The sequence below is a fragment of the Streptopelia decaocto genome (genome assembly GCF_964273445.1).
Source record: "Streptopelia decaocto genome assembly, chromosome: 3".
In the NCBI taxonomy this organism is placed as follows: Eukaryota; Metazoa; Chordata; class Aves; order Columbiformes; family Columbidae; genus Streptopelia; species Streptopelia decaocto.
Genome location: NC_138656.1, coordinates 24597187 through 24624508, shown reverse-complemented (window position 1 = coordinate 24624508; position 27322 = coordinate 24597187). Strand labels below are relative to the sequence as shown.

The 27322-nt window shown below is 42.1% G+C and overlaps 2 protein-coding genes across 6 annotated transcripts in view; one reads left to right on the top strand and one right to left on the bottom strand.

Annotated features, from left to right (window-relative positions):
* Nucleotides 1-3894, top strand: part of PPP2R5A (protein phosphatase 2 regulatory subunit B'alpha) — a 48213-nt gene extending 44319 nt beyond the window's left edge. The window contains exons 12-13 of the mRNA XM_082047708.1: nt 1762-1863; nt 2699-3894. Coding sequence (XP_081903834.1) covers nt 1762-1863; nt 2699-2831 — 235 coding nt within the window. The 3' untranslated portion in view covers nt 2832-3894. The remainder of the gene's footprint in view (nt 1-1761; nt 1864-2698) is intronic.
* Nucleotides 3895-5919: 2025 nt separating this feature from the next.
* On the bottom strand, nt 5920-26703 carry PACC1 (proton activated chloride channel 1). Of its 5 annotated transcripts, none has more exons than XM_082047711.1 (8): nt 26489-26703; nt 22321-22480; nt 20572-20781; nt 18342-18496; nt 16717-16859; nt 11302-11446; nt 8353-8457; nt 5920-6638 (listed from the first exon to the last, which is right to left on the bottom strand). In XM_082047711.1, exons 2-8 carry the CDS (start codon nt 22358-22360, stop codon nt 6477-6479), a joined length of 960 nt encoding a protein of 319 aa, XP_081903837.1. In that variant the 5' UTR covers nt 22361-22480; nt 26489-26703; the 3' UTR covers nt 5920-6476. The 5 variants fall into 5 exon arrangements, with proteins under 5 accessions (XP_081903837.1, XP_081903838.1, XP_081903839.1 ...); XM_082047712.1 differs by lacking the exon at nt 26489-26703 and adding an exon at nt 26088-26368 and having other exon boundaries at nt 20572-20673; nt 22321-22417; XM_082047713.1 differs by lacking the exon at nt 26489-26703 and adding an exon at nt 26088-26365 and having other exon boundaries at nt 20572-20673.
* Nucleotides 26704-27322: the final 619 nt, after the last annotated feature.

Genomic DNA, 27322 nt, shown 5'->3' with positions numbered 1-27322 from the left:
AGTGTCTTTGTAAGTAGTTACTGTTACCCGGTGAAGTAAGGGGGAAAGATACTATTGGAGAAGAGCAATGCCCACCACTACGAAGCGTGGTAGGAATGACAAATGAGCGACTATTTCATTTTATATGTAATGCCACAAGTTAAATATTAGTATTTCTACATCATGTTTGAAGGCAGCAGTAACTACATTGAAATACTAGAAAGCAAAGTTTGCTTGTCTCCACCATCCCAAATTGAAGTTGCAGATGAGTTTGCGGAAAGTAAAGCTCGCACAAAAGCCAGGATAGGCAGGAGCTTCCTGCAGCGTTTCAGTAAATCCAGTGTCCTGTTCCAAGCCCTCAGAAGCTCTGAAATTATTCTGAGTTTATCTAGATGGTATGTCTAGTTGCAAATGTATCAGCTGAGACTGAATATAAATTTTGGAGAACTAGTTCTTGGAGCATGAATAGTACTTGGGACCTCAACCAATTTGGAAGATGTCCCTCTCTACTTTGCAACAGACAGAAGTGGCTCTTTATAAGGGAAGTAAAAGGCACAGGGTAACTGTATGGACACAAAAATCTAACCCTTTGGTTTTAAACTGTTTTGGAGGGCAGAGAAATGGGCTTATATCCATCTAGCGGTTTGATGTGGACTTAACTACTTGCTCAAAATCCAGCTTTTCCTCTCAGAAAATCAAAATTCCAAATAAGCTTTTTGTCTTCAAACCATGTGAAAGTCAGCATTCAAAAAGAAAAAGCTGCATAGAGAGGTGAAGTGTTTGCTGTGTTTTGACTGAGCGTGAGGCCTCTGACCAAGAGCTGGGAGATTTCCTAGTGCCACAGCGGGCAGAGTGGACCAAAAAGGCAAACGTCGTGGTCCTTTGGTTACTTTGCAGATTTTTCCTTTTGCTCATTTTCAAGGCCACAAGACTGCAGAGCACCCCTGCCCCACAGCCCTAGTCAAGGCTGCTGTGTGAAGGGGAGCTGCCAGCCAGGGGGAAGATGGGGATGACATTTTACCTGCTTTTTAAAATTAGTGTTGAGCTTAATGAAAGGCAGCTTTAAAATGTTTAATTTTATTGCTATTTCTGTGTCTAATTGAGAGTGGGCTTAAAGGAGATACCTTAAATGTTTTTTAACTTATTGAAATATGAGTGCCTTCACAAAAATTAGAGTAACACCGAACATGGAAATACAGTCAGTCATTTAAGACACAGCCAGTGTTGCTCAAGCTCTTCAGTTTCTTAAAGCAATTGAGATACTGAAACTGTTGTCTGATGTTGTCAGTTCAGTTCTCTAGTGGGGTATATGCAGCAAAGTATCTGCTGCCCAGAAATGCTTCTGGTAGAGCTTTTAGTAGCTGTATTAAACCACACACCTGTGGTTCCTCTGCTGCACTCTTTTGCCCAGTCTTGAAGCTATTAGCCAGAAGTTTATTCTTCTAGACTCTCACATTTCATTACTCAAATCTTAAATTGTTTTTAAACTTGGCTTATTAAATGTTAACATAAATGAATGGCTTTGTAGTACAGCCACAGTACTATTATGTCCTGTGCAATTACAAGAGTTAGGAATTTAATTAGACACTTCAAAAAATGTTTAAATATGCATTTTATTAATTTACAAAGGACATTATAGTGAAGGATTTTGTGTCAGAAAGTCACTGACCTTACAGTAGTATCTTAAATAAGAAGCTCAGAGTTTAAAAAATAAAGGATGCTTTTTTACTGAAGTTAATTTTGTGTTAAGTAATTCTAATGGTTGTGTTTCTTCTGTTCTAGAACTATAGTGGCACTGGTATATAATGTGCTGAAAACCCTGATGGAAATGAATGGCAAGCTCTTTGATGAACTTACAAGCTCATATAAAGCAGAAAGGCAAAGGTACTGGTGTTTTTCTTCCAAATGCATGTTGATGAATACAGATCTAAAATGTACCAGCTGAAAAGAAACAACTTCACTCTTGTGGCTGTGGGGTTCTGTAGTGGAAATGCTCAGCAGATGCTGGCTCTGGGTGCCACTTGAGTATGCAGTGCCCAGGCAGGTGTGGGGCAGCGCTGGGGTGGAAGCTGAAGACCGTGGAGGCGGCAGGATGTGGCAGCGCTGGGTTAACGGTTGGACTCGATGATCTTAAAGGTCTTTTCCAACCAAAACCATTCTATGAAGGCCCCATCCCCTTGTCCTGCCTGGGAAAACTGGGCTCAGCTGCTGCTGCTCTGAGGGGCCGCCTGGCGCCGGCTCTGCTGCTTCAGGGGTGTTGTCTGAAGGAAGCTGAGATGCAGAATCTCTCACGCAGCTCAGCTAAAATTTCTCATATCCTCCCAAGCAGGAAGGTTGAAGAGGAAGCAGGGCACACGTTATCCTGAGCCAGCTGAGACCCCATGCTGTGTCTCCTTTCAATAGCTGCGCTTTTCTCCGCAAAAGAAGCTCGGTCCCTTAAGTTGTTTGCATGTGATAAAGCATCTCCTTAGAATTGAAGTCATCTGTGCAGGGCCACACTACAGCAGTTGTCTGAGTTTGCTGGAGCAAAGTTGCAGTTTTACCACTAACCGTTACCAATTTGTACGCTCGCTTTTTAATAGAGGAAACCATAATTGCCTCTAAAAGTAGCTTTGGAGAAAAACGTAAACTAGATGTAAATGGTGGTTGTTAATTAACTGCATCTCCACCTTACACTTAAAACACATCTGAAATTGATATTTCACTCTTTGTTTTACAGAGAGAAAAAGAAAGAATTGGAACGTGAAGAGTTGTGGAGAAAGCTGGAGGAGTTAAAGCTTAAGAAGGCTATGGTAGAAAAACAGAACAGCACTCACAATGTGCTAAATGCACACAATACAAGTGCCAAATAAAAGAAATTACCACCTCTACTCGGCAGACATACTTTTTTGTACCCTTTTGAAGTGCGTAAGAATTTGCAAAAGAAACCTCATCAGTATAATAGAAACAGCCATTTTTTTTCTCTGGCAAATGTAAAGATTTGAATTTCAGTACAGCAGTTAAGTGATGTCATTACCACAGCATATTGTAAATTTGTCTAATTATTGATATACTGTCACTTCCAACGTTTCATAGAACTGAATTATCATTGTTAATGAGTGAAATCATTACGGGAGTGGTGAGAATTATGACTTGAATTTTTGATTGTGTTGCACATAGGTGGTATAGTTTGCTATGTACATTTTTTTCCTTGTTTTATATGTGCTTTTCACATTGCTGCATACTTTGGTTAAGATTATAGAAAGGCTTCTAGTTGTGCTGTATTTTCTCAAATAAAACCAAGGTACGTTACCAGTAACTTGGGATATTCAGAGTATGTGCCCCTTACAGCACTGAAAGGAACTTGGCTGTGGTGCTGTCCTTGGATTCAGATTTAACACTCACCTTAGAATGAGGCTGAACAGGCTGGGGTGGTCCATGTGTCTGACGTACCACGTGGTGAGTGCCTCTACCCCATTCTCGCTGCCTTTTGGTCCTGGGCTGCTTAGAGATTTCCTCCTGCTGCAGCTGAGGATGGAGCTTCCTCCTGAGAGCCCATCAATGATGCTCCTCATCAGCCCAAGGATGCCCTGCAGAGTAGTGCAGGTCTCCTAGAGACCATTGTGGATGTTTCTGCATTAGTTTTAGCATCTCATTGACTGAAGAATAAGACCAAAATTGGGATGAATTTTTTTTTTAGTAAGGAGGGAAGGATGTAAAGAGAGAGTTCCTTGTTTTATTTAAAGAAAATACAGTCTGTTTCTTAAAGGTGAAAAGTTGACAATAGAAGTCTTGTCTGTTTACTTGATCAAGTATTTTTCACATCTTTTATCAGAGTACCATTCCAATCTCTTAAATTGCAGTCGTGTGGAAAACTTTTGTAATGAAAGATCTTTGGGGAATTGAGCAGCATTCAATAAAGTCTTTATGTTTGTATTTAGTGCTGTATATCACATCTTTGTGTTTATAAAGACCAGGAGAACTAGAATGGCTTTAACAACCAACCTGTTAACCGCACATGTGTCTGAATAACCTGGGGCTTTTCAGAGTGGCACAAGTGCAGGAGGCACAGGCTGCTGGGGTTTCATTTTTGCCAGCAGGGCAGAAGCTCCACTTGGCTCTGTGTGGTACAAGCAGGTGCTGGTCAGAACAGCTCAGGCAGCTGTGTGTCCTGGGCTCGTCTTACCTATTGCTTGGCTGGTTTTCTGACTTCACTCAGTTTCCTGGGGGGAAAAAAATCTTTACTGTGCTGTTTCAGTTGCCTTTATTACACTTTTTTTGTTACTTCATTTTCTTTGTCTCCCAAGTAGTTGTGTTTCACAGAGGAAATGGGAATAATGCTGCCTGAAGTGACTTCCACTAGCTCTGTCTGATCAAAACCAAGAAGTTGCTACTCCCTACATGTCAGTTTTACATGAAAAGGCTACATAATCAGCTCACCAAAGTAGATTCTGCCTTGGTAAGTAGCTGCCCAAAATTTTTTGGGGAAAAAAATCATTCACTATTCATGGTGTTTCTTGAAGTCCTGAAACCAGATGTTGAACACCCTGGGGCCTGCACAGGTGTGTTTTGCCAGCTCAGGAGGGAAATCACTGTCATGCAGACACAGCTTACCTCAGTTTTGTATGTTAGTGTATTTTTTCCATATAAGAATAAAACCCCCCAATCTAAGATATAAAATATTTTCAGCTGCTCTAAAGTCTAGGTGAAATAAATTATACAGACATTGGGGAATCTTAACACCTTGCAATGGTGCAAAGAACAAGTTGTAGTTGTTATGAGTTGTTAAAGAATTTACAAATATGGACATCAAGAATGAGTAATAGAAAAACAACACTAGCTGTAAGAGGCCATTTCCAACAAATTGTGCAACACTTTGCTATTAGTATCACTCCTATAAATAGACACCCAAAATAAAGGTTTTTTTGGCTGGCATCAGGTGGCCTCCTCCAGTAACAATGTTTCCTTATAAAACAAAAAATCTTGATAGCTGAGATGATAAAAAGAAATGAAAGACTGTTTTGTACTGATGACTGAAGTTGATAAATATGGGAATTGCTTTGGAAAAAAAAAAAGTGCATTAAATAGAGCAGAAAGGAGCGCATCCTTTATTTAACCACACCTCCTGCTTAGCCTAGAGCTGGGGCAAATTTATCTTCTAGCTCACCTTCTCTGACCTCATTAGCAAAAAAAGAACACAAAATGCAGTAGGATGCATTGGTACCTGATCAAGTTGTTCTTTCTAAATATTTTTGTAAAATCCAATAAAAAGGTGCTGTAATATCATTTGTTAAAGGAACACTTGGGTGTTTCTTTGACAGGGAGGAGTTGAGAGCTCAGCTGTCTCTGTACCTATGCTTTTGCTCTGGAAATCAGCTGGAAGTAGTAAATTTTGTTCTACAATGCCTCTTTAGAAGGCAAAAAAAGAATGAGAGGGTACTTTTGATATACTTACTGTTCTTATTAATACTCTGTTAGTAGAGGATGGAAGAAGGAAATATGATTTGGCATGCTGCTTTGCTTGCAACAAAGCCTACAGAGCAAACACGGAGCGGTGCGCTGCTCCTGTCGCCTCCACAAGTCTGAGTTGGGCATCTAGACTAATAAAGGACTTATAAGGAAGAAAAAGACTACACCACTGCAGCACAGTTCGTTAGCACGCATTCTCTATATAATAGAGCAGCACATTTAAATGCCAGGCTGATGAAAGACTGTTTTGTACTTCCTTAGCAAAGACTTAGGGAAAGAGGGAAGAGCAACAGCCTCTGACAGACTTCGAAATTTGCCATCAGCTCAGCAGCCCAGGTATAGAGCTGAGTTTACTGGTTGAGTTGGACTGATCAGGAATAGATTTTTGTTTTTCACCTTATCTTCTTGATCTAATACTCCTACCTACACCACCTCCTGTACAGCACCAGCTGAATCTGGGAGCAGGTAGTTTCAATGAACGTACACAAGATCTTATTTGAAGTAATTTTTTTTTAATATTAAAGTCACTGTATTTTAAATCAAAAATTACATGTAATAGACTTCCAGTGTATTTTAATGTGTACTTTGGAGAGGGGAGGCCAGACTGTTGAGTGCTTTACCTTCCGTTCCACTCAACAGCATTGAGGAATTAACTGTGTGATGGCAGCAGATGCAGGTCACAGCTCATGTGAAAGTTCAATGGTCTCCTGTTCTGAGATGCATTCAAACACCATCCATTTTTTAGAGCTGAACCCTTACAGCAGTGATGTTCTGAACATGAGAGAATTGTCTCCTTCTCCCTTAGTCCCCTCATACGTTGAGGTAAGCTTGTTAAATTTAGAATAGAAAAGCATGAGTTAGTTAGACCTGTCCTAGAGTTAGCTCCTTTCTGAAATTCAAAGGCCAGCTCAATAGTCTGTTCCTCCAGTCATTGTTTTTCCTGAAGAAAACATATCTGGTTTGCATCTTCAGTTGCTGTATGGCTGATCAAAGTTTACTCCAGTTACTTTCTGTCCCTTCTGTTATGCATAGTTAAAAGGCAGTCAGTCTCAGTTTATGTGGTTCATCGCTTGACTCTTCCTCTTCAGATGTCTCTTTCGAATTTTGATCATCCACTTAACACTTAACTTAGCAAAGTCTGCTGCTTTAAACAGGGCCAAAAAGATACCACAAAGAAGAGCAATCATGTTCCAGGGATTTGCTGTGACGATCTGAAAGAGATTAAAGATATTATTCCCCTCATCTGACTCAGCATATATTAGACCTAGTCAGTAGTAATTCCATTTTTCAAAGTGAAGGGTTTTGCAGCTGCTTCTTTCTGCCGCAGAAGTGGCCTGTCATGCCTTCTCCACACATCTGCCTCACACCATGGTTTTTCTGATTCCTTCTGTCAGGAAGAAACCACTCTGTACCAGGTGTGAAATTTTTTAGACTATTTCAGGTTATTGGATTGTTTAAAACTTAAAATTAGCAGTTTAACTGTATCTCTAAAGATTATAGATTTAATTTACCATATTATTTAAAGATTTACAAAAATAAGCAGCTCAAAGCAGCAGCTACTGGAAGGCTTTAACAAGACAGCACTGTAAGGCTAATCCAAGTTTTGACAGTGGTAACTGTTTCTGTAGACCTACAGCAAGTATTTTATGTTTCTGTTTTTAATGCCATTTTATTCAAGAGTAGTTAAGTTTCTCTGTAGTTTGCAATTCTCACACCTCTAGGTACAAGGATGACTTCTAGGATCTCAGATGAAGCAAGCAGAGCTGGGCTCAGGCAGCAATGCAGTAGCACACTGCTCTGAGGGTCAGCATGAGCACAGTGTCTCCAAGTCACCACCTGAACCAGTACAGCCATGACAGCAGGAGTATGAAGGACCAACTCTTGACCTGCACGCTCTGCATTTGCACTCCCATTTTGCGCAAGACAACAAGTACATTGTGGATGTTGCTGGTGATTTTGGTTGTCAGGTAGGGCCACTTTAAATGCAAAAATCTTAAACAGATTGTCTTTGCACACTTTGCAGTTCTGCGTTTTTCTGGGGAGGGCAAATGTACCTGACATTCTCCCTTCGAACACCAGGAAAACAAGATCTAGCTCACATGCCTGAAGCACATGTACCCCCAACACACACCTGCACAGCTTTGAAGTGTTCCAGTAGCTGAGTGGTTTTGTCTGGCACATCATACACCTCTGACTGCAGAATAGGAAATGGCCTCTAGTTGCACCAGGGGAGGTTCAGATTGGATATTAGGAAAAAATTCTTCACAGAAAGGGTTGTCAGGCTTTGGAACAGGCTGCCCAGGGAAGTGGTGGAGTCACCATCCCTGGAGGGGTTTAAAAGGCGTTCAGATGAGGTTCTTAGGGACATGGTTTAATGCTAGAGTTAGGTTATGGTTGGACTTGATGATTCTGTGGGTTTCTTCCAACCAAAATGATTCTATGATTCTATACTGAACTACATTTTTCAAGTGCTTTTTCTGCATTTGATTGCAGTACCAAATTCTCATCAAATAAGGGATAAAAAAATGCACTAGTTATTTATTTTTATTATTCTGATTTAAGCCTAGATTTCTTACTTGTCACTAAAAAGGCATTAAATCAAAAGCATGCTTATTTAAGCAGAAAGTTCAGACTTGACCTGAAGCTACACTTGGCTAGAACACAGGGGATGTGCTTTTTCTTAGCTATGTGCACGTTTAGCTGCAAACAGAATGCTCCAAGCCAAGAAAAAGCATCAAATGGTCTTGACCTCTGCAGAACACAAATTGGATATAAGGAAGAGCCTAGACTGAAATTTCAGAAGTAACCTCACTCTTCCTCTGAATTTCTGCTAGGAGTGAGGTAACAGGCTTGCACACACGCACACACAAAACCATGAGTATGTACAAGCAGCCAATGATTTGAGAAGGGACTGGTGTTACTCACATCTTGAACAGTCTGTATAAATGGATCTTTCCATTCAAACACCACAAAAAACAGCTGGTCACTTCTTGGTTTAGTTCTCTGGTCAATATAGTTAACCACGCTAGTCTGGAGAGGGAAATAAAAAGATGCAGGTTACTTCCTTCAGTGGTGTGATGAGTCGTCTGTACAACAAAAAAGGCTTGTAAGAAGGAGAAAACAGCAGACTGTTCAGGGACTCGGCCTTCCTCTACCTGGAAGATGAGGCTACCAAAATCGGGAAAGGGCAGTTTCTTCCACCTGTCTCATGTTCATATTCTTTTTCTGTTTCTCACTTAGTGAAACACTGCAATACCATTTTTACACTGGTATTCAGGGCCTTTATTATGTCACATAGGTTTTCCCTTTCAAGGGGGGAAATAACATTTACAGTGTTCATTTACTTGGAGTAAAACATCATTTGGAAAGTCCTCATAAATAAATAGTAAACTACTTTTATTTATCAGAGAACTTCACAATGGTAGCAGGAAGACTTAACCAAAAAACAGTTGTAGGATAAAGCAGAAGATTCTAGCAAGTGCAGAATGAAAACAGAAGGGAAGGAAGCCCAGATGTTAACAAAACCATACTTCCCAATACTGCCCATTAACCAGGTTACTGTTTTAAACTAGCAGTGACTGGCAGAGAGCTTCAGCGTAATTCCACCAGTTTAGGGTACCAGCTCGATGATACAGCCACATGAAACCATAGTCTTAAGACATCAGGTCTCAGAAGAACATTTATCTTGTAACACACCCCCAGCCCAGAGGGGAACTACAGGGGTTTGTACACAGGCAGTCACACCAGTCTGTACCACCCCTGAGCCACTAGGAGACAATATAAACCACTCAACAGCCAAGCAGTTACGGAACAGGAAAGCACCCGGAGTTGCAGCTGAAAACGTGATGGAAGAACCACTCCCTTCTCCAGCCCTCAAAGGAGTTATTTACATCCTGGTGAGTGCACAGGGGTATCCTGCCGCTCTTCCTACACTGGTTTAACACTGTACTGGAAGTAATCCAGCAGTACTGTAACTTCATTTCAGGATTGTGACAGGAACTATAGCTATGAAAACAGACATTTTATTACCTACCACAAAAACCTAGTTTCTTTACAAATACTTCACGATTTCTATCGGCCATCTCCACACACTCTGCCTGACCTGATTTTAGGCTGCCAACACGAAGAAGCGGGAGCTAGAACACTATGTGTGTCCATCCAGAGCACATGGGAGCTTCACCACCTCATGTTTTCTGGTCCAACACCTTTGCTGCAGGCTTACCCCATACTTCTACAGCTCATTTAATAATTGCAGCATACCATCACTCCAACTACACTCATTCCAGAAAACTGTGCACCAGGAAGCACACAGTACACAAAGCTAAATGAAGGCAGTCAGCAGACTGACTGACTCTGGTAGTTGACCTAATATTTGTATCCACCGTTCTGGTACGTTGTCTCCCACTTTTAGATTTGAAAGGCTAATGGACTTCCTTATGCAATTTGAGAAGACATTGTCAAACAAAGCAAGTACAATTTATGGCTGAGCTATTTCAACTTCTACTGCATTGTTAAGAGGGATCTGCAATCCAAAATCCATATTTGTACTGATTCCTATTTCCTAGGGTTTTGTTTGTTTGTCTTTTAATCAAACACACCCCACAAAACCAAATAAACCCAACACAGCATTCATCTACCCAGATGATCAGAATCATAACTGCTGGACTAAATGTATGTTCATGGTCACAAAAAGCTCAGCTTTTTCTGAGTTTCAATCAGCCTTTTGTTTCCACTTCACACCATGTTAGACTTGGGCACACAAAAGATGACTTTCAAAAGTGCTACACTAGGTAAGTACCAAATGGCAAGTGATACAGAGCTGTAGGCAATGTGGGATAGATAGAGAACTGCTGTTAGCATATCCATGGCAGCAGCTGACTGATGCATCCTTTCCTCCAAACTAAGGCATAGCTTGGGACTTGCATGGATTTGGGCTTTGCCTCCTCCAGTGGAGCAGGAGGGTACCCACCTCAGTCACAGCTCTGCTCTTCCCATAAGGCCCTAACTGTGAAAATTAAAGATCAGGGAACTGAAGATTCTGCATCATCTTAATCTCCACAAAGTACTCTTTCCAAGTGTACAGTACACTAAGAGACCATGGTGCCTCTGAAACACATACTGTCTGAAAAAAGATTTATCTTAAAATTCTTGTTTCTTATCACCAACAAGACTCTTTATCCCCAACCAACACTGGGAGCAAGATAACAAACTCAAAACACAATTAGTCTCTTGTCCATTAGTGTGAACAGCACGGGAATGAAAGTCAAACTCATTTAATCTCCAGCTAAGTTTGCATCTTCCACCTGCGTATTTTCTAGTTTTAAATGATGCAAGAAGTTAAGTTACTCCATTTTTATAAAGATACTCAACAGATAAAAATCCCAGTCCCCATCAAAAAGCAGACAGGAGAATGCTACAAAGGATAAAAGGCTTATGTTTACCTCTTCATCCTCATATCAGCCCTTGTGGTAACCTAAACACTACCTCTTTCCAATACCGGCTATTATTTAGACAATTCCTTTGGCAATTGTTCCACATCTTTAACTAAAGGCAGCTGTGTTAGCATTTCTATGTCCGTCTCTTTGGACACTTACCTCAGACTACAGCTGTCACAACACGTTCAAGCCCTGGACTTTCTCACCTCCCCATTAGGGGATGTTTTCATGAGATGTCTCACCAAGTCCTACCGACAGCCGCACACATCAAGACATTTATGCTTTTACAGAACCTCTCCCTGTTAAGAAAGGATGCAGCTGTACAGCCAAAACTGCTCAGTGGCAAGTGGCGTAATAGATGCAAAGAAACAAACGAAACAAACAAAAAAACCCCTCACAGGCCCCAAAAAAACTCTTCCTGATGTTCTTCTTTTTTTACCTCTTGTTTGAACTCAACAGTCTCACTACCATCTTCTTCTTTTGTTTTCACCAAGGACATCTTGACCCAAGTTCGAAAGCCTCCGGAAAACTTCCAGCTTGAGTATGAACTTTCACAGTCCTTCATAAATTCTGCTTTTTCTGGACTAAAGGAAAAAGACCATTACATTACTGACTGAGCTCAGAGTGGGACCAGAGCACTGTAGGCAGGAGAACGTCAGACCTACAGGCACTTCAAAATGCATTTGCAATTCCTTTTATGTTTCAACTGCTAAAATTCAGCATACCTAAAACATTTTGAGTACTTATGTTTTGATTAATGGTACCACTTGCACTCATGTGTTCTTAATCACAGAAGACTCACCTGGTGCCCCACCACCCTAGATTTCTACCTGCCCCCAGGATTGCTCTGCCTTATAGGGGAGCTTGGTTCTGCTCATCTGTCATCTCTGGGACAGAGAGGAGCAGAGCCAGGACTGCAGGAAACAAGTCACCACAATGCTAGAAAGCAAGAGATGGAAGGAACAGCCTAGAGGCAGGGCAGGCTTCTCAGCCCATTGCTGGGATGCAAATAAACTGGTTGCAATGCAGACATACTTAAAATGCTTTGCAATTTACATTCAGTGTATTCCTACTATTGTGGAAACACTGTACCTTTGGTGTAAGGCTCCCACCTTTAATAACATGGCTGTTTTCCCAAATGCAATCACAGGTATTTGTAGCCCCAGAACAGCAGGACTGTTTTGTATCTTTTTTTAATACTGCTACCATAACCCATTTTAAGGCTTCCAATACCTCTCACGCAGCAAGAGGTAATGAGGCAGCTCTAAGGCATATCTGGTCTCCATCCTTTCTCTACCTACTGCACATGACACAATGCATTAACCAGGCTATTTACTTGGAGCTCCTCAGTACTGTGATTTTAGCTACTTCCATGTCATCTCTATGAAATAAGCCTGGCTCTGCAGCTGCTTTTTCAACAAGGTTTCATTTGAAATGAAGGGGTAGACCACTGTGATGAGTCATAAATCATTAAAAGCACAGGCTGTATCTTTATCTGTTTGTTACATTAGGTGCTTGATTAGTGATCCCACCAGGGTGGCAGTGCACGTCCTTAACCCCCCAAGGAAGATATAAGCAAAGCATCAGAACAAAGCCGATCACCTGACTGCTACTCACCATAAAAAACCAATGACACTGGGAGACCTAATGAGACAATGATTTCTTCCCCCTTCGGTATGTGGGTACAGCAGCAACTGATGGGACAGCACGGAAGAGCATGGGGGCTTTGCCACTCAGAGGAACAAATAAAATTAGCACTCTACAGGCCAGTCATATGCGTAATGCCTGACTAAAGCCAGCATCGCAGGAAAGCTTTCCAAACCAACATGGAAAATCGAGGCAGGAAGTTATGATACAGAGCTGAAGGTTACAGCCACAACTTACATGCTAAACAGAGAGCAGTAGTATACTTTGCCTTTGACAGTAATTGTAGTCTTGAAAAAGATTAATAATCTCTTAGGAGAAGCTGTGGAGAAGTGATCTGAGAAGGCATCTCCCTGCATGTGCCCATAATCCAGACCACTGCCAGCGAGCCAGGAAAAATAAAAAGGAGTGGGTGGAATAGGGCATGGAGAGCAGAGAGGCACAAGGTTTGTACAATTCATAGCGAATAGCAAATAAAGCATCTTAAAAACCGCACACAGCTAAGTGAACACAAGACAGGTAAGGGATTTTAAGATGAAGAATAATTTTCCAGGCAGTTTATTTTAATTCCTTCTTCACCCCAAAGACAGACAACATACAAAGGCTGCACATTATTTCATTTTATTTTGTTCAGTAAGTTCTTCTACCTATGATAGTGCCCTTTAGCTGTATGGTAAGATTCCTGGAATACTCTGCAGCAGGCTCTCCCAGGATATTAATGGTACCTCAAGACCATGCAAAAATTCCTCCATCACAGCAGAGAAAAAGAAGCGCAAGAGGCCACTGTCTCACTCACATGAGCTACAAAGCCCCGCTCTCCCCACAGCCAGTGCTCTCTGGTGACCAGACGGTGTGGTACCAAAAATCTCAACCCTTCTATGTTATCATTGATTTCTCTGCACACAGCAATCCAGACCAGAGACAAGAACATGGAGTTCTGTTCAGACCCTTGAATAATCTCTGATCTGTTCAGACTGGTATTCATCATCTCACATGACTGTAAGTTATTTTACATGCTACACTAACAGTAGTTTTGTCAATAATATGTTCAAGAGGATTTTCTTCTTAACCCATGTATTATACTAATGACAGTTTAGGAAAGGAACTTGTATTTTTAACTACACTTTTTTGGTAATTTGCAAGGGTTTCATTATTTTCTTCCTTCCAATTAATATGGTACAGACAGCAGCTGCCACTGTCTTAAAAAAAAAAAAGCCAGTGGCAATATCCCTCCAACTCACAGGCCAACAACAGCACACAGTCCAGCAGTGTTCTGTGATGGCCAGAACACAACTAGCATGCAGTGCCAGTTTCATGTAGTCTGTCGACCCAATTTTAACCCAGGAGCAACAGAATAAAACCCCTGACAGAAACAGCTGTATCTTGAGTCCTCACCACTTGCTATGCCTTGAAAAATCCCTTAAAGATACAAGTTCCTAGATGCTATTTTTATTATTGCTGACACTTGCAGCAGCATTCACTGATACAATTATTGCTATTTAAAGCAAAAGTGAGCTGCACATAATCCTGCCTACACAGGAACTGTGGTGTAGATACAGCAGGACTCTTCTCACCAATTTCAAGGGAGTTTGGATTGTGATTTAAGACGATGGAATACCCTGCACATGTATCTTACAGCAGTCTGCCTGCCAAGCCCAACCTAAGCTGTTTACAGCCACTGCAAAAAAATGTATAGGTAATTATGATATCTCATGAGTTTTAGCATATATCTCAATATCTTTAATAACACCTCACATTAACTGCTGGGCACAGTGCTAATAATATGCTCTCATAACCAGTGAGACACTTTGTCAGGAAAAGTCATTAACAGCAGCCAGTAACTGAAGTTTTTAGAGGCTGCATGGAAGGACAAAACTTGCGTTGTCAATACGCAACAGTTTCTACAGACATCTTTGTCCAGACTTCCCATCAACTAAATTTAGCAACCGCTGATGAACTGGAAATCATTTCTATTTTCTCTTCTGCTGCAAGTTGGACAGAACAAGTATATTCCACAAATGCATGTGGTTTCACATGCACTTCACAGTCAGGAGAAAACAACCTTCAAGTTGCCCTGAGCCTGGTCCAGTTGATACCCCAGGACACCAGGACAGCAAGACACAAGGCTGAGCAAGACAAGCCATACAATTTGTACCAAGCTTTGAAGGATGCTATAAAAGAGACACAATTGGCTTCTGGTGCACAACTGGTTCTCTTATTGTATTTCACCTAGACATGCAGATCATTTACTACTGAGTTTAAAGGCCTACATACCTTTGCCAATCTTACCATCATCTGGGTTACTTCAAAACCAGTTTTAACTCACATTCCTACCACCTGCTGCAAACAGGCAGAAATGATGCGGTCCCAAACAGACACCACTATTTCCTACCTTTTCACTTTGCTGCAAACATAACCCAGGCTCAGCCTTTGCTCTCTGGTGCCTACCAACAGTGAGACAAGGCATGACATTCCCCCATTGCTTCAGGGATCGATTCTGCCACCTAACCAGTTTGACCTGGCAAACTGGAGGCAAGAGGTTGCAATCCAGGTTTCTCCAAGGCAGCCTACAGATGGTTCTTACTTGTTCACCTACACTGGCACAAACATAGCCTTGAAGCTAGAACCTTTGTGATAGTGTTTATTGCTGCTTTGCATTTCTAACCTGCCTTTGCACAACATGTGGCACAAGCATTTGGGCCAGCAGCATGCAGACGTGCAGCTTGATTGCAGAAGTACTTAAGCAGGACATATACGCTTTAACTTGGGAAGAAACAGCTCTTTAAAATGGCTTATCTGCAAACTGGTACACTAAGCACAGAAATGTGACTTCCAAGACTGAAGTATGCTCAGACCAAGCTGTGTCTTGGCAAGTTGGCTCATTCTGCAAAGAGGCAGGAACCAGATGCAACACAACTGTGCCTTCTGCTCTGTGTTTCACCAGAGTTGGTCTCGGACAGTGCTCATGTCTTGCAGTATAGACACAGCTGTGCACCTTGCTGGTATCGATTCCACTGTACATACCACTAACTGCGGCACAAGCCACAAAAACTGTGAAAAAATCAACACAGAAGGAACAAGTAGCACCCTCTACAACAATACTCTTAACTGGTATTTTCTCACCCTGAAATGTCAATGCCTAATATACCTAAAACATTAGGATTTTATGAGGTTCAGTTACAGAAAGTACTTAATGACTTAAGTTCTCCTTCACTGAAGTAGGAATACTTTTGTAAAGAGCAAATTCAGGTAATTGGTCTTTGCCCACCCAGAGATACTGAGACTGAACACTTCCAGTCTTTGCTCCATCTGACAAGCACCAGTATGATCCTGTCCAAGCCTCCACAAATGCTTTGTTATGATAAAATCTGTTATTTCTCTTCCGCTCCCTCAACTAATTTTGTTCTGCATATGGCCTTTCTCCCCTCTGCCTTTTTTCACTGAACATGTGACTGTTACCAAATTAAGGCTAAGTCTCACTGTGACTAATATATCTTGTCTAGCTTTTCATCTGGACCACAGAGAGAAGAACAGAACTCGAATTTAAATAAAACAAAAATCTAACAGTATGGAATTCATTCTCACAAGGTGGAAAAAAGGGTAAGGCATTCAAGAAAGTTCAAGGCAGGATTAATTCTACTCCTTGTTATAACTGGAAGAAGGGTGATCAATAATTCCAATGGCACCAATGTCAAACCAATATGAAGCAATTCTGAAAACCCCATCTATGAAATTACATCATTCTGTAGAATCTTACATAAAGCCATACAGTTAATCTTTCAACAAAATCACAACAAATCAATCTAGGGATCTGATCTTCACAGTAATTGCTTTAAAAAATATATATATAAAAGTAAAAACTTCAGAAACATTAGTGTTCTCAGTGCACTTCCTGAGCTCACTTTGCAGGATAGCACACTTCCTGATCACCCACAGCCGACAACAGCAGTGAGCCAGCACAAGCTTCAGACTTACAGAAAATGCAGCAACAAATGGCTGAAGCATAGCTGAAGGGCAGTTTTGTCACTGAAAAAGTCCTCACTTCAATTTCTAAAAAGTAATATTAGTAACCTAAGACACGAAAGAGTACCAGTGTAACCCAAACACGGAAGAAAAAAAAAAGCCTGTCTGATTTTCACTTAAAAACCCTGCTTTCACTAGTATTGTTGTAGCAAGTTCAATGCAATTACAGGCTCATCCATTTCCATACCTGTTGATGAACTCCTGGAAAGAAGAAAACAGGAGGTAGTCGATTGCGCTAAAATCTTGGTCCGTTCCATTTAAATGAAACTGCAAAAACACCAGTTCCTTTTTCTTCACATCACGAGGGCCTTGAACAACCAAAGCATACTTCTGTAAGCAAACAGAGAGGTGGTGAGAGTAGCAAAGGAGTCCTCATTTTCTGTTCTTTAATTTGCCACCTGGCACTAATACTCTATAGAAATCTAATACACACCAAGATTTTCTTGGCCATGACGAAGTATACATCTATTAAAATATCTAACAAGAATGCCAACTGAATCCCTCCTTCTAGTTTAAAAATGAAGTCCTTATATCAAGATTTTGTGGTTTTCTAAGAAATCTGCTTTCATTCTACCACAGTCCTTTGGATTCATGTGGAATTACCAGTCAAGGCCCTGCAACCTGCATTCTGGACAATCAAAACTGTTTTGAGCATTAAAGTCTAAAACATTTCAGCTCTTGACATTAAATAAGTTGATGTGGAGAACATCAGGCTTCTCTTTGAGAAAGAGGAACAGATTCACAGCCCACAGTACCTCAAGTTAAGCTGCTTAAAGAAAACACTGAAATAAAATAAAAATGTTAGCAGGTAGAATACAACTTAAAGTAGTGCAGGCATGATATAGAACAGCAAGCTGCTGCTTGCAGAAGGACTTGGCCAATTTGAACAGGGCTGTGAGTGGTTCAGACATCTCTGCCTCAGTGCCTCTCCATTCCACTGCAGGACTAGAGCCTATGGGATCAGCAAGCTTCTAAATAAATCTACCATGCAGCATAAAATGTAGGTTCTTAGTCTGTTAAAACATGCAAAAAGAGCATATTAGTGGCAGAAATTAAATTAGACTTGCACCTAGAATACTACTTTCAAATATACTAAGGAGCTGCTTCCCAGAAAGAAATGTTGACTAGACAAAAGGCAAAGCATTAAGAAAAAAAAAGATGACCAAAACAGGTACCTAGATAGTTTGTTAATGTTTAGTTTCCTTAAAAACAACATGATCAATCACTTTAGATACAAATGGCCATATTCAATACTTTATATTTTGAACATTTGTTTACACAGAAGCTAGATTTCCTTTATTTTTAATGGCAATTTAAGACAGACAATGTACTCATCTTTTTGGCTCACGGTACATTAGTGTAATGAAATGCCTGGTGCCCAGTTAAGATTTTTCCAAGGGTGACAAAAATAATATGTAACTCCTAGCAAACATAGCAAAAGAGATAAGCTATCCTGCTTTAATGGAGTTACTGCTACTGCTTTCAGTCAAAGCTAGATTTACTATATCAAGGAGTACGCTTGCCAGTTCATTTAGGAGAGGAATGAAGTTTCATTGTGAAAAATTACTTATTTTGTCCCATTCAGGTTTTCATGCCACACACACCCACATGACAGCTGGTCTTCCATAACACACACACAAACACACACTGACTAGGGTCTTTTACACTTCTAAAAACAATAGGATAGATGGCTTAAAAAAAAACTAGAAGCAAGAATTTTTTGCAGCACTAAGTACATATTTTTACTTTCAAATACCATTACCAGCAGAAAAACTCCACTGAATAAGCTTTGTTCTTTTATGTTATTATTACCATAGTTTGATTAGTAAAAGGATCCGTGTAGTTGATTCTCTGAGTGGTGCATTCGATGTCTCCTGGCTGACCTGGATTTATCAGAGGCGGAATGTGATCATAATAATGATGCTTGCAGCTAAGCAGCTGAGCCTTGCCTGGGTAAAAGGCAATACCTGTTTGGGGAGAAAAAACACTGAAGAGAGCTGATTTCTTTCCCAAGTACCTAGATTTTCATTCTGGGATTTAATCCCACAGATATTGAGACATCCTCAAGATCCAGCAAAACAATCATATCGAACCACATGCTTCAGCATTTTTCTGGAGCAGGACAAAAGTGCCAGCTGCATCAGGACAGAACCCCCGCCAGTGCACTGAAAAAAATCAGGGTTCATATTATGTTACAACAACCGAAGGTTCACAGAAGCTCCAAAGTTTCCCACGTCTTCCCACAAGCCAGTAGCTAACATAACACAGTCTCTCTTACCCCAGATTAAACGAATGTGTGAAGTTATGAGGCTAATGAAGTCAAACAGGACATGTAGTGCTTAAGCATGTACATGTTTTCAGGTGTTATATTTAACATGTCAAATTTTAATTGGAAGTAATGTATGTACCATGCATGACAGATTAAAGATCACTGACTGATCTAATAAAAGTAAAAAAGACACTTTTTGGAACATCTAGGATTGTCTGTTCACTGAATATGATGTCATGATAAAAAGCCATCAAACAAGTACTAACTGTTACCATCCCTTATTACTTATATCACTGGGTAGGTAGGCTACTACTTCACCTATATGGAAATTCACATATAAAATAAACCTACTGTTTCAGACCAACAGCATGCATTAGAAGAACCTCAGTCACCTCAGCAGTAGAAGGCTAGCAAAATACAGGGCCCAAAAATCCTGTTATACCACACATGCCACATTCAGTATTGGAAAGAAGCTTGCTTGAAGATAATCTAGACCAACTACCAAAAAAAAAAAGTATGATTCATTAGATATTATTAACTCTCACTACTGACATGACTTGTCCACTAAAATTCGAAACGTCAAAGCAGCCAGCATGTTTCAGTCTAAACAGGCTTTATCCCTTTCTTCAGTGCTCCATGCCTGCAACTTGCCATCTCAACACCTTAACAGAGCAATGAAGTAAAGGGCTACGTTAGTTCAAGTTCTCTGATCCTTCAAGGATCCCCACCAGTACTTCTGGATTTACATGTATGTTGCTCTGCTTCTTTAAATGACATTTTCTTCCTCTTGCTGTATAAAAAGTTCACAAAAAGTAAAAAAAAAAAAAAAAAAAAAAAAAAGAGAGAGAAAGTAAAATAAAAGAGGGAAAAGCCTGCTCTTATAGGCAGATCCATATGGTCCAAACACAAGGACCTACTTAAAGAGCTGAGCCTAACTGACCACAGAGAAAAACAACTACAGGAGTATGGCGACAACTTGAGGCATTGACCTTTCAGCCACAATTGCCAGAGCGGGTATTTGCAAAATGTGGTAACACTTCAAACAAAAGTGTTATTTTTAAATTGGAAACTGACCTATGACTGTTTGAGCTGCGTTTCCACCACAGCTCTATATATGAATGGTTACTGGATAATTAAAAAAATAATAATAACAACAGAACTCACTATTCAAACATGCTTCTATGGCGTAATCCCTCCTGCAAACTGAAACACATTTTTCTGATGCCACACTGTGTTTTTATGCCAACATTGTTCCCTGCAGTCACATCACATTTTCACTGCCTACTGATGTAATACTAAGTTGTAAACAATGCAGAACAGCAGCAGAAAGTGGCATTGTGGTTATTTTGGGATAGGTTTGAGAAATTCACCTTCTTCAGGGTCAACAGCATCTCACTGTCCAGTGCAGCACTGAGGTCCTGATAAACATCTACCCTGCTCAATACACTTTTGGGACTATTTCCATAAGGAATTACCTTCTTTCCCTAAAAGAGGACTCATTTTAGAGTCTGAAAACACTTATCTATCAAATGTTGCATAATGCTCCATAGCTACTGTCATTCATGTTATTGGCGTGAAAGCTCCCAAACTCTGCCATATAATATTAACATTTCCGTGCAAACTCAACACAACATTGATTAAAAAAAGGGGAAGTAAAAGACCTGGGTCCAAGCATTACATGCACTCTGGGCCCTGGAGAATCAACATCAAAAATGGGAAATAAGATAAATGTGAACAACAACTTAACCCCATTTTGTTTGCTACCACTCTTACCGGGTGCATCGTACAAGGACACTTCCTTGTAAGAGACAGACATCACAGGGTGCTTGAGCTTCTCCCTGAAGTCACTTATGGTTTGGTAGACAAGGAACACAGCTACAGCCATGAGCAGCAGATAAATAAACAGGAGAATTACTGAAAAAACATTCTTTAGGCAGGTCTTGCTGAAACGCAAAGAAGGGGCAGTGGTACCCAGTTCACTATCTGGAACCAAACAGAATATGGATTAGGACTGTAAAATACAGATAGCTGGACAGAATTTATGTAGCATTTATTCAAAGAGGAAAGTAAGCCTCAAACTCAGCTAGATTAAAAAAAGACAAACCAACAAACCAACTGCTGGTTTTGATTATCAGTTAGACAGATGCTTCCTTCTCAAGCATGAGGCACAATCATCCAAAGATTGTGCCTCTTTTTCACATGTTGCATTTGTCACTCTGCTTAAGGACATGGCAGGCAGGAAACAAGTTTATTCTCAAGGACAACTCGGAAACAAAGGTCGAAGTTCATATGAAAAAATGTCTGTCAATGTTCCATCTTTCCTCCTGGAAAAAGCAACTCCTTTCCCCCACTCCCAGTCTGTGGTCATGCTTACGCATCAGCAGAGAGATTTAATATATTCTAATGCTCTCACACAGGTACCTGCATTGCATCTCCACCATGGCAGAAGTCACTAGGTATTTGTCACCCTCTTATTTTTGGACTCCAGTTCATAACTCCTTGTGCACACTACATAAAGTCTCACAAAAGGATTCTTCCAATTACATCTAGAAAAAGACTGACTCAGTTCTCTCACTGAGAGAAAGCATATTTTCTGAAAATCTTCACACTGGTCTCACTTGTTCATAGACACTGCTTTCCCCATACTCCTTGCATTTCCATTTCTTTTAGCAATACTTGTAAGGGAAAAGTTCATGTACTCTTGAGTTACATGTCACGTTTTGATTGTGAGTGATATACAGCTGAACATGCAAAAGGAGCGTTAAAAGCCAACATAGGAAAGGAGATAAATAGGCATATTTTACATGGACTCTTTTGTGTGGTGTAATTTAATGAGTCAGGCCCTTTCAGGCCATGCCACACTCTGCCCTTCAACTAGAATACCATGGTTTGGTGTTTGTTCCTTACTACAGCCAACACTAGCCTTTTAGTAAATCCTGCTGAACACATAACTTCTTAAGAAGGTCCATGGTTACACACATGTTCCCAAGCTACATGCCAGGAGATGGCAGCCAAGGAAATTAAACAGCTGCAAAACCTTTAGGAGATTGTCATTTCAGGTTGGCTTACCTTAACACCTGCATCTGAGCTGCAACAAGCCCATTTAATACTGCCCTGCACCCTCCAAAAGCAAGTCCAACCCAAAACCTGTTTAAAAGCATATCTATTCAATATTGCACCTTGCTCACGTAAAACTGACACAGATTTTGCCTGCAAGCTACTGCCATCACAGACACGGCAACTCAGGTAAGATATATAAGAAAGGAAGATTACATACTAAGCTACCTCAGAACCAGATATGCTGAATCTTCTTTGACTGAGCACCTTTCATGAGAAACAAATGTTCTCAATCCTTGGAAAAGACTCCTTGGCTTTCCATCAGCACTTATTCCCCAAAATAAGTAATTCACTGGTTTGTTTCCTTTCAGAAATACAATTTAAAAAACTAAACAAACTCAACCACACATGGAAGCAGCTTATCGGGTACTTAAAGCTGGTAACTTCTGTGTCAATAGTTCTCACCTGGTAAAATAACAGAGCTGGTATCTTCATGAACTTCCATCTCTCCTTCTCTCTCATCTGCTGGGTTTTCAGATGCTCGCTCCACATCTTCACTCAGCTGTGTAGTTAAAACAGTGGTTCAATTTCCAAACATGCTCTCAACTTGCAATTGCTGGAATTTCTATGGTACAAATAAAAGAGGCTCCAACTAACCAAACACACAAAAATATGCCCCCAGTCCAAGAGCACCCAACATCTGTTCCATTTGTTCACAAGGCAAGAGCCACATTTACGTAGACCAACAGCCAAAATTAAGAGAATGACGGCACATTAAATTTAACCTTCTTCCACCCTGCTGTTTCAACAATAACATCACCTTTTCTTTCAAGATCAAAGTAATTGTTTCCCTGGCAGCTTCAGCTCACTTTAAACCCCAAATTAGGACAATGCCCTCTGAAATCAGCAGGAACTTCATTCTGTCACTCAGGAATGTATTTTTAGGCATAAACAAACCGCAGCACATACCAGCAAACAGAGCCTTAGCACTTCTTAACAAAGAGGTGCAAAAGGGGCAAGTTGCATTTTGACAGGTATTAGGGCAAGCAGCTCAAATGCAGTCTCAGCAACATAGGTAGGTGGGTCATTACAACAACCAAACATCCCTACATTTCTGGTACTTATTTGAGCTCACTGTACATATTATTATATATTAGTGGTTATGCAACTAATTAGTCTTCCAGTGTTTCTAAAACAGCAACAGAGACCAGATGTTTTCTTGGTTTTGTATTCAGAGCTCTGGGCCCAAACCGCCAAGACGCTTCCGTCAAAGTCAGAAGGTTGTCAGATCAGATAGGCATCACATGAGACCAGGAAGCGTTAGACTTTTTGTATCTATATAAAGTATCTCCTGTACATTTTCCAAATTTCTTTCATGGTAGGGACTGACATGCAAATTACAGCAAAGCAAACCAGGGCATAAGCTTGCAGCACATAATGTGTTATACAGTAACTGTCCAAGCTAAACACTCAGCATCACCTACCTAATTAGGTATGAAAGATTACCTTTGTCCTGATCTCAAGAAAAATGAGGGCACAGTTAATATAGCAGCCACACTGAATGCTATTGAACTTTACACCCCCAACTTACTCAACAGTAATACGCATGTATCCATAAGGAAGTGCTTTTATTTCAAGCAACTTTAATTCTGCATTGAAATCATTACTATACCATTAACAAATCATCATTTGCACTTATTAGGAAAGAGTCCATTCACTTTACGTCTTCAAAGCCTGACGTAAAGTCCCCATCACCTCCTGCCATATTTCTGTATTCACTTCCACCACACAAAGCAAGTTGAAAGCAGTTACCCAGTTGTTTTTAAATGCTTTGAATATACATAAAGCATGATTTCCCGTGGTGTGAGGTATAGAGGTAACTAATTGGCTAATCTCGGCTCATTTGCAGGGGGGCTTAGCAGGGTCCAACTAAAGAGAATTTTTTTCAATTAAAATAAATGAAAATTAATACTCTGATCCTTTTTGCAGAACCATACCAGCTCTCTTTGTTTACCTGATCCAAAAAAAGCTGTTCTGACACATGAGTATTCACTGAACCTCTTGTACTGGTTAAGCTGAATCAGCTAAGAAGCCAGTTCCAATTGGACTAATGCAAATTCCTTATACTGGAGCTGATCCAAAAAGTTTAACATAAGTTACAGAGTCACTGCAGTTTCCCATCTGACTTTCACACCTCTCTGGTTCAGCCACAGTTCCCCAGGTACAGGCACCCCATCAACTGAGGTTACACAGAGGGAAAGCAAATTCTAGTCCTGATAGCAAGGAGATCCCAACACAAGTTTAAGCAAGAACACAACATGCAACAAAAAGCAGGAGTGCTAACGTGGCCTCAGGTGCAGCAAGTTGAGCTGATGAGCAAGACCCCCCCCAAAAACCAACTTATTTCACTGAAAATACCAAACACCTGACTTGACAAGAGGTGAAGTTTCATAAACCCACTGAGGCCACCAAAAGCCCAGCACTATTCATGGCTCAGCCGCTGCATTCTCAGTGTACAACACTCAGCACAATGACTCTACAAGGCACAGCAGCACAGACCTGCAAATCCAATGACTCACAGGTGTATTAAGCAGCAGTTTCCTAACAACTGAGAAGCCAGCACAGCATTACTGCATGACAGCTAATTCTACTTTCTCCATGCTTTACAGAATCCCCAAACCAAGGCGATTGACAACAGTGAACCTGGAATATGCCAACTGTATATACGCTCATGGGCCAGCTCTTCCTACATCTTATTTTTGATAAAGTGGCAAAGCGTGAATGCAGAATAAGCACACACTTGCAGAGCAGTTAAACATGCAAAAGGATACAGAGATAGGATAGGACGTCAAGAGCAGGAAGAGCATGAAACAGACCTTTGCTCAGCATTCCTCTGGGCTCAGCATGTACAGCTGAGTGAGAAACAACTGCAGGAGCCTGCTCCTGACCCCGCAGTTCCTTTTCAGTCCTGTACACAGAAAAGCACTGGACAAATGGAAGCTCAGAAAAGGCAGCTACAGACATTTCAGCATCCCTGCTAGGAGCAGGAGCATCACAGACTGATCCAGGTGCTGGAGAAGGGAAGGAACGGCAGCTGCTGCACCTACACACCATCTAGACTTGCACAACAGAGTCTGGGACAATCTCAGACACATGGAGCAGTGTCAGTGGTGGCTGATACACAAGGCAGAAATGTAACATGCATAGTCCAGGCCACACTTCAGGTATCGATGCAACTTCATTAAGTCTCTCAAGTACCTCCACTAAATACAAGCTCTTACAGGAGTTCATTTCATCCTGATAATCATGGGATAAAACCTTCCTACTGGATAAAATCCTCTTAAATAAAAGGAGAACTTGTCCATACAGGCCTTTTCTGGTCCACTGATTCTTCACCTTCCAATGCCTTCTATCCTAAAAAGAAACCAGAAGCTGAAACTAAACAGACAATACTAAACTAAATCAGAATGTATAAAAACAGAGCCCTAAACTACCCATCAAATGCAGAGGAAGGTGAACATATGCACTCCTTTCGCTAGCAAGATGCAAACAGAAGCGACCTGCAGCGAGTCTCCACCACTGCCGAGCTTGGCACAAACAGCTTCTGCCTCTAGTACGAGACAGGAAGGAGCAAGGAATTCCGGCTGTCGAAGCCCGCACATCGATCTGCAAACCAAGCGCCGTCTCGGGCTCCGGGCCGGGCGAGAACGGGGCCTCCGGTTTCCGATGTCAGTGCTCCGGTACCGCAGCCGCTTGTCACGAACGAGCTCACCGGCCAGCTGTGCCCAGCTCACACGCTTAAAAATACTGCTGCCAGCTACATTAACCCTTTTTAAAGGTAAAACATGAAATTAAGCGCACCCGAAACACCCGTTTCTTTCTGCCGAGCGCAGCTACAAGCAGACAGCGCGGTTACCGGCGGTGCGGCGGGCAGCACCGGGAGGCACAGACGGGCTCACGGCCAGACCCAGCGGGCTCGGCCGCGCTGCAGCAGATGCCGACGGGCCAGCAGGAACCAGTGAAGCTGCGGCAGGCGCCCCGCTCCGCCAGCGCTGCCGAGCCGCAGAGCCACACACCGGAGCCGAGCTGCGCTCACGGCAGCAGCGCTGAGGGTACCCCCTCGGCAAGCCCCGGCACAGGCAGCGCCGCCCGGGGGGCTGCCCCGGTCCCTCCCAGCGAGCTAGGGCCCGCCGCCCACCAGCCCAGCCCCGTCCCGTCCTTCCCTCCCGTACCTCCTGGTAGGATGCGGACACCTCTGGTCTCAGCATGGCATCGAGCGGTGCAGCGGGGAGCGGGGGCCGGCCCAGCCCCACCGCACGGGACAGCGCCCCCGCGGCTGAGCCCAGCCGCCCTGCCCGGGCACAGCCACGCAGGCGCCGGGACCCCCCGGCCGCCTCCCGCCCCGGCCCCGCCACAGCGGCGCGGGGGCTGCTGGGAGGCGCAGTCCGGCGCGAGCTGCTGTAACGGCCGCCGGGCGGCCGTTGGTGCCGGGCTGTGGGAAGGGCCGCGCGGCTGAGGCGGGCGCGGGGCGGCGCGGAGCCCTGGGCGGGCAGGGAGCACCGGCAGCCGCCCCGGGGAGAACCGCCCTCGCCTTCCGCGTCCAGGCTGGAGGGGACGGAGCTTTCACGCTCACCAGATGCTACAAGGCGTGCCACGCCATCGAGGAGTCCGGTCTTGTGTCAGCTTCCAGAGCTCGCTTGGCGATTTCTGCCCAGCTCTGTTGCTCCAGGCAGCATAAAGCCGTCCCAAGCTGCACGGTTGCCCGTTGCATGTGTAAACGGAATTTTTTGTAAGGTTTCTAGGAACGTTTCACAGTAAACACAGAAGTCTAGTGACAGGGAAATGAGGCTTTTCTACACCACGAAGTCTCCTACGTGAGACTGAACTAGACTGGAAAAGCAATTTAAAACAAAATGGACAAAATATTATTCCTTTTTATTTTTTTGCTGTTCAATGCTGCTAGCAGAACACCAAAACAACAGGCTCGCTTGGCGACCAGACAGAACTTGTGCAGGGCTCCTGCGCAGACACACCCGCGCTGTGCCAGGGGAGCAGCAACAGGGTGCTCTGGGAAGATAAAAGCCAAAACCTCCTAAGAGCTGACTCATGAGCCATCCCTCCACAAATACCGACACAGCTATTTTTCTTCCCCAGCATGGAAGTAATTAATGTTAATGGGAAGTAGTTAATGTTTCATCATAAAGAAAACGCACGCGCATTGAGACATAATGCTGTAGTGGAGCCCCTGCTCCAGTGGATCATTTCCCTGTGTCTAAGACCCACACCTAGTAAGTTAATAACCAAGGTTTCAAGTCCTTTGACAACAACAATCCTAGTACACAGCTTCTCCTTCCAGAAAGAAAATATTTTAGTTCTTGCTATTCGTTTTTCAGATGTCTGTGGTTCAAAGGCAGGCTCTAACTCACCTCCAAATCAGTAACACTTCAGACAGATGTTGGCTAGTATT

Coding starts and splice junctions, on each gene's coding strand:
- PACC1 (XM_082047714.1), bottom strand. CDS start 26,123: ATGCTGAGACCAGAGGTGTCCGCATCCTACCAGGAG. Junction 20,782..22,320: donor CAGCTCTGTTATTTTACCAG/GTGAGAACTATT, acceptor GTTTGGTTCCAG/ATAGTGAACTGGGTACCACT. Junction 11,447..16,716: donor TTCCAGGAGTTCATCAACAG/GTATGGAAATGG, acceptor TTTTTCCTTTAG/TCCAGAAAAAGCAGAATTTA.